The sequence below is a fragment of the Caretta caretta genome, chromosome 10 (genome assembly GCF_965140235.1).
Source record: "Caretta caretta isolate rCarCar2 chromosome 10, rCarCar1.hap1, whole genome shotgun sequence".
NCBI classification, from domain to species: Eukaryota; Metazoa; Chordata; order Testudines; family Cheloniidae; genus Caretta; species Caretta caretta.
In genome coordinates this window covers 18,426,758-18,441,710 of record NC_134215.1, presented here as the reverse complement: position 1 = coordinate 18,441,710, position 14,953 = coordinate 18,426,758, and the positions used below count along the sequence as shown (strand labels likewise).

Sequence of the window (14,953 nt, the reverse complement as noted above, 5' to 3'; positions counted from 1 at the left end):
TATAAAACATGTAACTCCCTCCCACCCCAATCCTGAGGAAATTTCCAGGTCTTACCTTTGAAAAGGTATGGGTAGTTCTTCCCATCTGAACCCAAGAAAAGGAGTTTTTTGGGTTTGGTTTTAGTAGGCAGAATTGTGATAGTACTCCCCACGCTTTGAATCGTGACTGTGTCTCTAGCGGACACTTCTCCAGGGAGTGCTATTTCAGTGTTCATCGTGGCAGCCAACCAAGGACTAATTTCTTCAAGGCGTAAGATGTAACTAGCACGTTTCTGTGCTCTTTGTTGCAAACTTAGCATAACCTTTTAAAGAAATGGTTAAAAAGCTGAGGTTCAAGCTGATGTAGTGGTAAACATTTACAAAAACAAACAGATTTTCCACTTTTGGGGGGAAGGAAGGAAGGAAGGAAGCTCTTTCTTATGCCATGTATTCTTCCATTTTATTGATGTACTAATCTATATTTAGAATTATTGGTGACAAAACCATATCAAAGACAGTAACATTATTTTCACCATTTTTATTTAACAAAAGAAAAGATTTTGGCTTAGAGAAAACTGTATTTATAAGAAGGGAACTCCCTTAAAGGGGCTAGTTCCTGTATTTATTAAGATTTGGTACTAGGTCTGTTTTGGGAACAGAAGAAAGGACAGAGCAGAGCACTAGAGAGTTACTTGCTACCAAGAAATCTGCAGGTTTCCTCACTTCTGTTTTGCAGAACAGGCTAACTTTAATATATAAATTGGTTTTCTTGAATAGCACCCATCTACCAATCCGGTTCAATTACCCCAGGTTGGCTCTGGCCATTTAACAGTTGGACATCATCTCTCTTTAGGGATGTCTACACTTAAAACGCTGTAGTGGTTCAGTATAGACACTACCTACATTCACGGGAGGGCTTCTCCTGCCAGTATATATAAATCCACCTCCCTGAGAGGCGGTAGATTAGAAGAATTCTTCCATCGACCTAGTGCTGTCTACATTGGGGGGGTTAGGTCGGTATAGCTATGGGCTTGCCTTCACATACAGCGCTATAATGGCACTGCTGCAGTGCTTTAGTGAAGATGCTACTACGCCGACCTGAGAGCTTCTTTCATCGGCGCAGTTAATCCACCTCCCTGAGAGGTGGTAGCTATGTCAACAGAAGCTCTCCTGTCGACACAGTGCTGTCTACACAGAGGGATAGTTATACTGACCTATGTTGCTCAGGTGGGTGGATTTTTCACACCCCTGAGCAACATAGTTATATCGTAATAGGTCTGTAGCGCAGACTTAGCCTATGTCTCTATACTTTTCACACCCCTAAGAAACATAGCTACACCAATGTAAGCTCTTGGTATAGACCTGGTTTCAGTTCTCTTTTCCTGCCTGTAAGAGCTCTTTTGTTGCTACAACGCTCTAAAGCATCAGCAATAAAACAGGATAGGAGATGACCAAAAAGGAGTCACAAGACAGATCCTAAGACTTAGCGGGTATGAAGCGGGAGATACGTAGGTGTCAGAGGGTAGTTAGCCCCCTGAAGGGGTCAGGGGCACAGCCTACCTCTGAGAGGCTCCACAAGGGGGAATGAGACAGCTCAGGTTCACCTAGGAGTAGTTAATTCATGAAGTAACTGGGAGGCAGTTAATTCAACAGTTTAGCACCTGGACATGATAAAAGGTACCTCAGTTAGAGGGGGAACTCCTGAGGAAAAAGGCAGCTGCCAGAGAGGCAGAAGGCCTGCAGAGAGGATCCCAGGAAACTGGTGAGAAGCCAATGCTCCAAAAAGGGAGAACAGAGCAAGACACTGGGGAAGCCTATAGAGGAAGAAAGGTAGGAGGCAGCTCAGGGAGCAGCAAGGGACAGAGAAGGATTGGTTCTGGATGTTCCAAACAAGGGCCCTGAGCTGGAACTCAGTGGCATAATGGGAATGGAGTCAGGTGGTATAGCTCCCCATCCTGCCACAGGGACAGCTAACAGATAAAGGCCTCATATTACAGTAGGCGACCAAGATGTTCTGCCAGGTCCAGAGCTGCTAACATTGAAGACTGTCTCTACACAGTGCTGGGTTTGAGACCTTTAATGAAACAATTTAAAACAATTCCAGGATGGTAGTTCATTGAACTTGTTGAAGCTCCAAAGTCAGGCTTCAACCAATAGAAAAATATCACCCAAATGCATTGGTGGAAGGATTATAAAAGTCATTACTTCATAACAAAGTCACACCAAAGAAACCTTCAGAAAAGAGCTGTATTTCCTACCTTGATCTAGCAGCTCAAGTCTTCCAGTACTGAGATGGCAATGCCAGTATCTGGAGGAACTAGGAGAGACTGCAAGAATTGTGAGATTTTTGAGTAAGACTGTCAGGTGGTAGAAAGCAGGTCATGTAAAGAGAACTGGAGAAGTTGAGGACTGCTGTTAAAACTAACTGGAGCACTGCTGGACTTCCAAGAGAGGAAATGTGTTCGGTAGCAGAGTCTGAGATGACTAGGCTCATGGGGAGGGAGATGGGGAGAAATTTGAAGAGATAGGATGGGAAAAACAGGAAAGGAACAGCTGCTTGCTCCTATCATTTTCCAGGATCCCACAGACTAGAAGGTAGGAGGTTAAAAAAGGAAAGTACTATCAATGGCTGGAAGGTTAGTAGTGGAGAGGGTAGAGATATAAGCTGTATTTGTGGCAGAGGCAAAATACTAGGATGTGGTGATAACAGAGCTCCTAAAAGTCCTGGAGAGGGCATAAAAAAAAAATGTGCATATGGAACATTACTCTAATTGCAAGGGATGAAGCCAACCTATAGTCAGATGGTACTGGAGGACAGATGCTTATTGATGCAGTGGTAGCTCTCACACTGCTTCATTCTGCAGTCTACTTAATCCATGAGAGGATATTTCCTTTGTCTTAAGGCACCTGTGCCTTGTTCCTAAGCATGTTATTCTGCAAACTATAATTTGAGCACCACTGCCCTAATTTGGCCCTATTATGATTTTAAACAAGTTCCCAATGTCAGCTTCCGCTCGAGACAAAAATATTTGCGATGTAATGAGGACACAAAATCTGTCCTTGTTAATCTTCCAAGATTCAACCAGCTATGATCTTGCCCTAAAATATGATGACATTCAAACCCATGATACAGAGGAAGAGACTTTGATTGGTACATTAGTCATTCCAGTAACAAGTAAGAAGTCAGTTTAATCATATGTAGCAGAAAAAGTTATCAGATTTTATATATAATTTTCTTTACTAGCATGTTGAAGACACAGTACCTCTTTAAATGGGATCCAGCTGCTTCCAGGTTTAGCAGGATTAGAAGGGTTCTTAAGTTTTTCTAAAGCATTTTCAATTGCATCTCCATAATTGTCCTGAAACCACTTTTCATGAGGAGTTTCTGCAGGAGCTGCAGTGATGCTTTGTACATGTTCCAAAGCAAATACAATGGGCTTCATTAGAGCTGTATGCTTTTCACGCATGATTGCTATCTTTTCCTCTCTATGTAGGAAGGAGAGAAAAAATAATTCTATACCAGCTTTAAAAATGAACTATTTTAAAACAAAAGGCATATTTATTATAGGATATATCACACTGACAGTTACCCAGTTAAATACAAAGTCTAAATTAAGATGCCAATCTTTCAGGATAAATATAAAATAGAAGAAAATAGGTATTTTAACACCAGCAAGCAATATTTAAAAACCCATAAGTGAGCCAACCAGATGTTAATACCAGGAAGAGAAAAAAAGCTACTTATGTACACCCAAAACACTTAACAGTACTTCTATATTATATTATAAATGTCAAATAAATGTCTATATTATAAATAATTGTCAAACCACCACCAAGGAACAAGCTCTTTTCTTCTTCATAAAAAAACACTGCAAAACAAACCTGAATTTATATTTCCAAATCCATTGGACTTTCATTTGTGATGCCTTTCAGAAGAGGAGGCAATAAACACTTAGAACTTGTCAACGGTTGATGTTTCAGGACAGGAGACAGATCAGTCGTACCAGAAACATTTATGTCTAACATTTCAAAAATGTTGGGTACAACACTAGTGTTGGGTACAAAATTATACTAAATAAAATGTCTTATCATTGAAAAGACAAATCACAGAAGTGTTACTAGTTAAATTTAGTATATTTTTCCATCTTCAATCTTGCCTACCAGTGCAGAACTTAGAATCAAACAGATATATGATAAAGGTGATTTCATACATTAATAAGAGACAACAAACTAAAAAGCAGTCAAGACAGGGATGTCCAACCTTTGGTTCCCAGTTCTCTAAATTGTGGCCTTTGATGGTGGCTGTGTTAAGAAGAAAATTTGTATTTGGTTACATATTGAAAATATGGTCCCTTGAGCTTTGGCTTCTAATTTTTTAAACGGAAGCCTCTGAATCAGCCCCATCACTATGGGGAATAGAGGCACAGCCTGTCACTTCTTCCTTTCCAGTCACAGAAGCTGCTCTGGTGTGAGCAGGGAGGACTCTGAGCAGCTGCTGCTCCCTCCCTGGCTGCATGTAGCACTGCATATGAGGAAGCAGTAATAGTTTTGGCTTCTTTATTGTCTGCTTCCATGCTAGACAGAAGTATTGACAGGGAGAGCAGGACTGAAAGTCATCTGATTCTTCCGGAGGCTAGACAAGTGCTTCCAAAAGCATCACTTCCCTCCTCCACACAGCCACCCAGGAAAACCCAGGAATGGGAAAAAGACAAGCTGAAAATCAATTAAAGCTTCCTGTACAAGCCTAACATGAGCTGTTAACTGTCCCTCCACCACTGTACACCAGAGGTGAATAGCTGGAGTACAGTGTACACCAGCCACTCCCATCTCTACCCTTGACAAACCTCTACACAGCTGACAGGAGCCTGTACTAGGGCTGTGAGAAGGGAAGGAGTAGGATATGAATTCTGTAGTTCTACACTCACAGGTGACTGCTCCATACTGGGGGAATCCACAGCAAGGAACGTATTGCTGTATATTTTGCTCCACTTGCACCTTCTGTGTGGTGCAAATGGAGTGCACCAAAGTACCAGCTGTGGCACCCTGACCTCTGATACCGATTTAGGAGGAAAAGCATGACTGGTCAATTTAATAATTCTACTGCGCAGCGACAATCTGTCTTCTCTCGCCCATTTTTACTTAGAAGTTATTCATGAAAACCTACTTCCGTAGAGTGTTGTTGTTTTGAACTCTCTTGACTTCATCTTCCAGTTGCTGAATCCGTCTGAGGACATACATGTGCTGCTGCAACAGCACTCCCAACCAAAGTTCATCCCACAGAACTGTAACTCGGCGCAGCTCTGCTACTAGCATCTGAACCTGTATAAAATAAATTAAAATGCCCTTATTTTTAAAGTTCAAGATTTTTTTTCTAGGTCATCTATTTAATAGCAGCTTGAACGTCTTAAAAGAATGACATCCTTACAGTAAGATCAAAGTTACACTGGAAACTTTAGTAACCATCCACGCAAAAGAAACAAGTTACTAACTTTTCTGTAACTGTTGTTCTTTGAGATGTGTTGCACGTCCTTTCCAGTGTAGGTGTGTGAGTGCCCAGAGCACATTTGCCAGAATTTTTTCCATCGGATCGGCTCCTGCACCCCCTGGTGCTACATGCTCATAGCACAAGTATAAGGGGCCCCACCGACCCCACACCTCTTCAGGTTATTCTTACCAATCGCTTCAGGAGAGGGAACAGCGGGCAGGTCTTGGAATGGATATGTGCAACACATCTCGAAGAACAACAGTTACAGAAAGGTTAGCAAATCTTTTTTCTTCGAGTGCTTGCACATGTCCATTCCAATGTAGATGACTCACAACCAGTTGCACAGGAGATGGGCTCAGAGTTCAAGGACTCATTAATGATCCAGAGGATGGCGTGGACTGCACCCTCAGCAAGTTTGCAGATGACACTAAACTGGGAGGAGTGGTAGATATGCTGGAAGGTAGGGATAGGATACAGACGGACTTAGACAAATTAGAGGATTGGGCCAAAAGAAATCTGATGAGGTTCAACAAAGACAAGTGCAGAGTCCTGCACTTAGAACAAAAGAATCCCATGCACTGCTTCAGACTAGGGACTGAGTGGCTAGGCAGCAGTTCTGCAGAAAAGGACCTAGAGGTTACAATGGACGAGAAGCTGGATATGAGTCAACAGTGTGCCCTTGTTGCCAAGAAGGCTAACGGCATTTTGGGCTGTATAAGTGGGGGCATTGCCAGCAGATCGAGGGACATGATCGTTCCCCTCTATTCGACACTGGTGAGGCCTCATCTGGAGTACTGTGTCCAGTTTTGGGCCCCACACTACAAGGATGTGGAAAAATTGGAAAGTGTCCAGCAGAGGGCAACAAAAATGATTAGGGGACTGGAACACATAAGTTATGAGGAGAGGCTGAGGGAATTGGGATTGTTTAGTATGCAGAAGAGAAGAATGAGGGGGGATTTGATAGTTGCTTTCAACTACCTGAAGGGGGTTCCAAAGAGGATGGATCTAGACTGTTCTCAGTGGTAGCAGATGACAGAACAAGGAGTAATGGTCTCAAGTTGCAGTGGGGGAGGTTTAGGTTGGATATCAGGAAAAACTTTTTCAGGAGGAGGGTGGTGAAGCACTGGAATGCATTACCTAGTGAGGTGGTGGAATCTCCTGCCTTTGAGGTTTTTAAGGTCAGGCTTGACAAAGCCCTGGCTGGGACAATTTAGTTGGGGATTGGTCCTGCTTTGAGCAGGGGGTTGGACTAGATGGTCCCTTCCAACCCTGAGGTCCCCGGAGGTCCCTTACAACCCCGATATTCTATGATTCTATGACACACTGACTGCAACACTGCCCGGCCGAAGTTGGCATAATCTCTGGCTTGCTGGGTAATGGCAAGTGTGCTGAGAATGTGTGCGCCGAGGGCCAGGTTGCTGCCCTGCAGATATCTTGAATAGGGACTTGAGCTAGGAAAGCGGCCTAAGAAGCCTGAGATCTTGTGGAGTGAGCAGTCAGGTTAGGTGGACGAGGGATTCCCACGAAGTCATAACATGCCCAGATACGTGAAGTAATCCAAGACGAAATCCTCTGGGCAGAGATGGGGAGCCCCTTCATTCGCTCAGCTATCATTATGAACTGTGAAATATAAAATGCCAGGGGCCCTCTAACATCCAAGGAGTGCAGACACTGTTCTTCTCCATCTGCACGCAGCTTAGGGTAGAATATTGGTAGAAAAACTGCTTGGCTGCAATGGAATTGTGAAACCAATTTTGGGAAGAACTTTGGATGCAGACACAGCTGTACTTTATCTCTGAAGAACACTGTATACAGGGGTTCCACCATGAGGGCTCAGGTCTCTGAAACTCTTCTGGCTGAAGTGATGGCCACTAAAACGGCCACTTTCCAGGAGAGGTGAAACAGTGAGTACGTCGCTAGCAGCTCAAAGGGCGGGCCTGTCAGCTTTGACAAGATAAGGTTTAGGTTCCAAGGAGAGATTCGTTTCTTTATCTGAGGAAACATCCTCTCCAGGCCTTTGAGAAAACAGATTACCATTTCATGCGAAAAGACCAATCTCTTGTCAACTTTAGGATAGAAAGATGAAATGGCCACCTTGTTGTTTCAAGAGCAGAAGGTACTCCAAAGTAAGTTGCAATGAGGATTGTATAGGTGGAACCCTCCATTGGGAAGACCAGATGGAGAACTGTTTCCACTTTGCCAGGTATGTTGCCATGGTGGAAGATTTTCTACTGCTTAGTAGGACTCTATGAATCTGCTCTGAGCAAGCTTGCTCTTCAGGATTCAGCCAGGTGCAGTGAGAGCTCCACTGAAAGGCTTGAGGATGGTGAGTGAACCAGTGCTATCTGAGCCACGCCGGGGCTATAGGGATGACCCGTGCTCAATGCTGCTTGATTTTCGACAGAACCTTTCAAATTAAGGGAATGGGGGGGGGGGGGGGGGGAGTGTAATACAGGTAAGTTGTCCATGCCAACAGGAAGGCATCCGTAAGAGACCCAAATTGTGGCCCCTCCGGGAGCAAAACTGATGGCATTTCCTGTTGTCGCAGGTAGCAAACAGGTCTACAAAGGTAGTCCCATACCTAGGCTCTGGAAGATGTCCCTTGCCATGTCTGGATGAAGGGACCACTTGTGGCAAGTGCAGAAGGACCTGCTGAGGTGATCTGCGAATTTGTTCTGTGTACCTGGCAGGTAAGATGCTTCTAGGTAGATTGAGTGTGTAATGCAGAACTCCCACAGCCAGACTGCCTCCTGCCATAGGGAGGAAGAGAGCACTCCGCCCTGCCTGTTGATGTAGTTGACGCAGTGATAGTGATTTAGCGGGTCTGGTGAAGACACAATTAGTCGACTTGCCACAGGAAGAGCAGGGCTTAAAACCCCGTGACAGAGGCATACCCTGGCACTAGGGAGCAGACAAGCCTCTCCAAATAAGTACAGAGGCATCCAAAACACACTAACTACTAAAAGTAGTGCTACCACCACCACCACCAAACTAGCTAAACTACAAGAACTATATACCCCAAAAAAGGAGAAAGAAACCACTGGAAGAGATTGCCTGAGCAAAGAGGTAAGTTCCAGTATCCGTCACAGGCGGTAAGAAGGAACTGAAGGGATGCGGGCTTGGCGCGGCTACATACTAGCACTATGAGCGCACAGCACCAGGGGGCGCTGGAGTCGACCCAACGGATACCGTGAAGGGAAAAGATTGTGGCAATTGTGCTCAGGGCGCGCGCACACCTACGTTGCAATGGACACGTGCAAGCACTCAAAGAATACATAATTTCACAAACTGTATGTCTGGTTACAAGTCAGCCTGAATAAATTACAAAAAAACAAATTTATTTTACCTGCAACACCATTGTTGGATTTGCAGTAGACAGCTTTTCTACAATTTTGCTGTAGCAGTCCTGCATCATTGCTTGGTCTTCATTTAATCCATTTTTTGGTTCATCCTTATTACTTTCTTGAGAAGCCGGGGGACTTCCTCCTTCACATTCACCACCTAATAGTTCTTCACCTTGAATGTTACCTAGCAAAGTAGGGATTGCAGAGGGCAACTTGTTCCCTAGATTAGAAAAAGTGTATTGAATAATATATATACTGCAGTAGCATCCAAAGGCCAAATTTTGAATCAGGGCCCCATTATGCTCGGTACTGCACAAACTTATGGAAGTATAAAAGGCTTAGATATAATATATGAAATCATAATGAAAAAATTATGGTGTGCCAAAGGGGTCTTCGTACAAGGTACTAGAATTTTAGACAGTTTACAGGTGTAGTCCATAATACGTCACACCTTAAGGAGTGTTGTATCGAAAGATATAACCAAAGTGAACTTTTACTGTATAAACAGTAAAAGTTCAAACATACTGCATTCTAGCTAGCAGCACACATACATAGACTTGCTGTATTTCTCAGCAAATTGTTTAAAATGGACCTTCTGAACATTATTTCATTTATCAACTATTTGGCATTAAGTAATAACCCCAACAACAACAAAAAGAATCCTTCCATACCTGAAGACTGGGATTCACTGCTAAGTGAAATGGTACCCACTATTGCAGGGTACAATATAAGATGAGGAGAATCTTGAGCTACTCGACACAGTAAATTGCAAATACTTTGACGAACATATATTTCAGGGTGGTTCAGGCGGGAGAAGAGTTGAGGAATAATACCTTTATAAAAAAAGAGCAGAAAAAAGGGCTACATTGATTTTTGTACACTGAAGCCACAGAAAGATGTTTTCAGTGATGTGTAATTTTTGTATCATGAAACATTCTCCTGTTATTTAAACCACAGCAAGATCTCTACCTTTTAGTGTATGGGTACTAGATTATTTCCCCCTACCATTCAAGAAGCAGAGTCAATTATATTTAGTACATAAATCTTGCAACAGAGCACTAGCAATTGAGTCCTGCACATTGGGCCTGTTAGCGTCATATAGTTTTTAGGGATTGCGTCACTAGAAGCTCCAAAAAAGAAATGTGATTTTGTGACAATGTAGAAGGTGCAATAAGGAGAGACCCATTTCCACTCAAAAAGAAAAGGAGTACTTGTGGCACCTTACAGACTAACAAATTTATTTGAGCATAAGCTTTCGTGAGCTAGAGCTCACTTCTTTGGATGTGTGCAGTGGATGCATCCGATGAAGTGAGCTGTAGCTCACGAAAGCTTATGCTCAAATAAATTTGTTAGTCTCTAAGGTGCCACAAGTACTCCTTTTCTTTTTGCGGATACAGACTAACATGGCTGCTACTCTGAAACCTGTCATTTCCACTCAACATCACTTTTTTATAGTCAGGTCACTGCATCTTGCTGACTAATTCTAGCACTTGAGAGAAGTGGTAGGAATTCACCCATTCCTGGAAGGGCTGCCACTGTCCAGCAGTTACCACTGTAATTCAGGAATATATGGTCCATTCCTCTGGCCCACCTGGGAAGGGGTCATTCACTTCCTACAAGAAACTGAAAATAGTCTTTCAAATTTGAATACAGGTTAGTCTTCGCAAAAGTCTTAGGGAATACCAAAGTCTTTTTAAAAAATAAGTTTTGTTAGATGAAGAGTACACAATAATCTGCCTATTAGGTGGGAGACAAACTATTGTGTATACATTTTTTTTTTTTTTTTTTTTTATAAACTTAGGGTTTACAACGGTTGAAAGAGAAAGGTTTGCAAAGGCAAGTTTGATAAGAAGTTTTCTGTTTATTTATATTTAGCAAAAAAGTCTGTCAAAATTCAATTTAATAATTCAGCTAAAACCACCTTACCTCTCCATGGAGCAGTAGGGGTTGTTTCTAGTCCCTGCTCTAGATATTGTCGAAGTTCTCCAGCATGTTTCACAAGTAACCTCAACAATCTCAAGGTTGCCATCACAATAACATCATCAGTGCTTTGTTCAGAAGTGTTTCTTAAAAGTAGTCTGGGGTCATCTTCATCAAGAGGAACCTACATATTATAGAAAGAAGTAGCACTCTTAACTGACCATACTGTTTTGTCATGGGTCTTAAGCTTTAAAAATGTTTAAGAACTAGCTTTCATCACCACAACAGACTGTAATGCATACCTGACCAGCATTGAGTTTAAGGAAGGTAAAATATGCACTGCAGGACAGTTTATAGAGACTGAAGATTCTGTCTACTACTTTTCTCCACACTTTGATTAACCCCTCTGTTGCATTTTCATCAAGATCTGAAAGCCAGGGGCAACTACTCAGCAACTGACGCCATATAACATCCACCATATCATCTTCTTCATTGTCTTCATTTTCTGTGATCTGTAGGGTCATATCTTCATCCTAAACTCAGATTATGCAAGAATATTAAGAGGAAAGAATGAGATAATTGGTTTGAACAAGACCACAAAACTTTTCCACAATGTATATTAATTGCTGATCCCGGGAAGGGTAGCCAGGAATTTGAAATGTGTACACACACAGTTCTTTCAGTTGCTTCATTCCAGAGCAGATATAATGCCATACATGTATAATCACTAACATAGCTTATTTCTTGGGAATTTCTGCATTTTTTGTGCAGTATGCCATTTTGGGAGAAGTTTGATTTAAGACATTATATAAATATTGTAGTCCACTACACAATCAGGGAGGAAAGCTAAAGTGGCACGCTGAATGAATTGGAACATTTTTCAATAATGCAAGTTTCCACTTACCTGAATTCCAGCTGGACGACATACTGCCTGTCCAAGAATGCCATAGATTTTCTCTCGGTCTTCCTCTGCAATGTTGTCAGGAAGCAAGCTTTGAACCTCAGATTTCTCTTTTGGCAGAAGACGGACACCTCCCTGACTGTAACATTTAATAAGTCATCAAACCCAAAACCACAATTAATGTAAATATTTACAGAACTACTTACCTTCATAATACTGTATATTTAAGGCTTCGTCTTAGGGTGAAATTCACCCCTATTCGGAGGGCCAGCAATCAAAACAGAACACAAGTGGCACATCCATCTTGTTTTGGCTCTCTGAACCGCACAGGGGTGAATTACACTTATTGAGAGCTAACATATACTCAACAAATGTGAAATTAAGATTTTTTATGTATTTATTTTTTTAAAAACAAGAATAATAGATTTACCTGGCATTATCAACTACCTTCCTGCCCCATCTGTAAGCCCAACTAGCCAGTGCTGCCCATGACTTGGCTACTTCAGGTGCCTGTACTGAAGACAGGTGATACAGGTGCCCCAAAATGAAGTCAGGTTCTCCAACGCCAATATTTACTGTGGTGGTGGAAATAGAGCAACAGAGGTTACACACAAAAATAAACACATCTGATTCACATTTATGAGAATCCTGATCTCCAAAATACCAGAATACTGTGCTTCAGAGACAGACTTCAATATATCACTTTAAAGAGAGTAGAGATATAGGAAGGTAAAGAGAAAAGAATATAGATACAAGTCAGGTAGAGAGCATGTGCTGAACAGAGGCCTAAATTAGATAGGATGTCCAGATTCAAACGAGGAAAAATGTAATCGTGACACTTGGAGAAGTCTCCTAAGAAACAACCAAATTTACTAACTGCAACACACATCACAATTGTAAGAGCAATAAAAGTGTTTAGAAAAAAGATCAGTTACCCTGTGAGGAAAAAAATTTTATAATTGTTTTTCAAGTTTATTAAAGGTATTTAAATATAGATCTTTTATATTTACAGTCTGGGCGCTAGATCTTAAGTGAGAGTTTATTATGATTTTGTAATAACTTTAAAAGCATAGTGTTGCCCTTAAGAGAATTCATTCCAAGCTCCTGTATTTCCCATTAGTATTTAAATTCTACAAAACCCCAAAATCTGAATTTTATATAAAATATTAACCTAAGTCTGAAAATCTTTTTTTTAAAATAGCAAAGCAGTTGTACCACATTAAACTTTACCAGCACAGCTGGCTCTGCCCCTTATTGGAACCATCACATCTGAGTAACCATATAGCCTGGCAAAGCAAAAACTAGAAGGAGGAACTTCTACCTGTAGATTCACTTTCAATTCTAGGATATTCCTCTTCTATTGTATTAACAGCTGGCAGGTCAATCAAAGTATATATGTTTTTAGACAATGTAGAAAGGCCAGTGAGATTCTGTTGCTGTCGTGCTCTGTATACTTGCTTCAGTTGACCTGAAATCTCTTTCCATTCAGCCTGAATCCATTTAGCCAGTGTAAGAATAGACTTAGCTACTGCATATTCGGCTTTGGCAGATTTGCAGAAAGATATGGCACAAGAACTTAGCATTTCCATAGCGTGTGTTGACTGACCTGCATATCAAGACACACAGTACATTTTTATTAGAGATGTTAGTTTTATTCAAAGCACTTCCCCGTAATCTCAAAATTCCGCAAATTTCAGATGCAGCTTTAACAAATCATGAACAGAAATGAGAGACTGCCTTTTTCTATCTGCTGATGTTACTGGGGTATTATAAGAGTCTATACTACAGGGCCAAATATTTGTAAGAGTTAAACTTATAATACAGAAACAATTCTATACTCTCAGCAATTTGTAAGAAAGGGAGTTTCTCTTCCTTCAAATCTAAACAACTAAAGAGAAAAGCCATTTTAAAATACTCAAACTGAGACATTAGTTATTGGGTTGAAAGCAATTTCTAGGTTTACTGTACCACTATGATTTCTTGGAAAAAACAACCTGGCAAGAAGTACGATAAGACATAGTATCTATGTGAGATTATCAAACACTAACCAGCTGTGTATAGCAATTTTGTTTTCTCAATATCAAGTTCAGGACTCCATTTTTCATCTATTTGACCTGGTGCTGACAATTTTTTGAAGTGCTGAACTAAATCTTGAGCAGTAGTGGTTTTTCCCAGCTGAACTTCACTGCATTGAGCAAGCAATCGTGTGGCTAGGGCCACATTCCCCCGTTTTCTAGCAAATTTTGCTGCCGTTAGACCCAGTTCCATTAGATGACTTCTAACAGAGACAGTTTGTTCTGAAAAAGAAAGCAAATTTTTGACGACAAAACTTTGTTTTAAAGCAATAATTGCATTTGGAACACAAGTAGATGATTGCCTCACCATGCCAGCCGTATACAGAATGCAACTATCAACAGAGGAAAAAACTATACCCACTCTTGGTCTTTTCTTAGTCCATATAAATTCTAACATTCTCTGTATGCCTGCCAGAGAATTATCTGGAATGATTAGAGAGAGATTTTGAAACAAGAAGGATATCCTGGGCAACAATATTAATTTTGATCGTGGCTATTCTTACCAACCAAGTAATTGCATACTTCCCTCCAGCACCCCAAGTCTTTTTTCATCTGCTGAAATAGTAGTTTGAAAAATTAAATCATTTAACTCTTGGCTGTTTTGAGATTTTAATTCCCCAGTATCTTACAGAATTTGTTGCCTATGTGTACCCAAATGTCTTCTGGAGGGATAACTTCTCAAAGTCTGGTAAATTTATAGCTAGTATTACAGATCTATAATTACACATAGAAACAGTATAATTTATTTCAAGCCTCATGTTTTCCTGACATCATGCATTTCTTTAGATACTAATTTTAAGGAAATGTTCAGGTTAGATACTATTACATCACTAGCATATAAAGCTATTTTCTGAGGTGTTGTCATGCTTACAGTGATAAATTCATTATTCTTTATCCTCTGTATAAAGGCCATGGAAATGCAAAAAGTAAAGGAAACAATGGATATCCTTGCCTAGCTCCCCTGTGTAATTCAAACAGGGAAGCTTTAAGTCCAAAAGGCACAGCTGCTTTTGGGCCAGTATAAAGAGCAGTTATCCATTTAAGGAATTGGGGGTCAAGGTCAATATGAAAGCACTACATAGACAGAAAGTTCCACTCTATTCTGTCAAAAGCTTTCTCTGTATCAAATTCTAACAAAAGATATGGACCTCTTTTGGATTTGGCACTATGTAGACCTGTGAAAACTTGATAAATAAGTATTTTAAAAAACTGGTATGCTGGCTTAAGTCTATGTATACTACTGCTTTCT

The 14,953-nt window shown here is 41.0% G+C and overlaps 1 protein-coding gene across 2 annotated transcripts in view; it reads right to left on the bottom strand.

Moving 5' to 3' along the window:
- SMG1 (SMG1 nonsense mediated mRNA decay associated PI3K related kinase) overlaps positions 1–14,953 on the bottom strand; it is a 119,015-nt gene that overhangs the window by 23,289 nt on the left and 80,773 nt on the right. For both annotated transcript variants that reach the window (XM_048865858.2, XM_075132746.1), the window contains 11 exons: positions 13,678–13,926; positions 12,951–13,235; positions 12,060–12,204; positions 11,633–11,768; positions 11,031–11,261; positions 10,735–10,912; positions 9,480–9,641; positions 8,811–9,028; positions 5,144–5,298; positions 3,243–3,465; positions 56–302 (listed from right to left, as the gene is read on the bottom strand). In XM_048865858.2, coding sequence (XP_048721815.2) covers positions 56–302; positions 3,243–3,465; positions 5,144–5,298; positions 8,811–9,028; positions 9,480–9,641; positions 10,735–10,912; positions 11,031–11,261; positions 11,633–11,768; positions 12,060–12,204; positions 12,951–13,235; positions 13,678–13,926 — 2,229 coding nt within the window. The remainder of the gene's footprint in view (positions 1–55; positions 303–3,242; positions 3,466–5,143; positions 5,299–8,810; positions 9,029–9,479; positions 9,642–10,734; positions 10,913–11,030; positions 11,262–11,632; positions 11,769–12,059; positions 12,205–12,950; positions 13,236–13,677; positions 13,927–14,953) is intronic.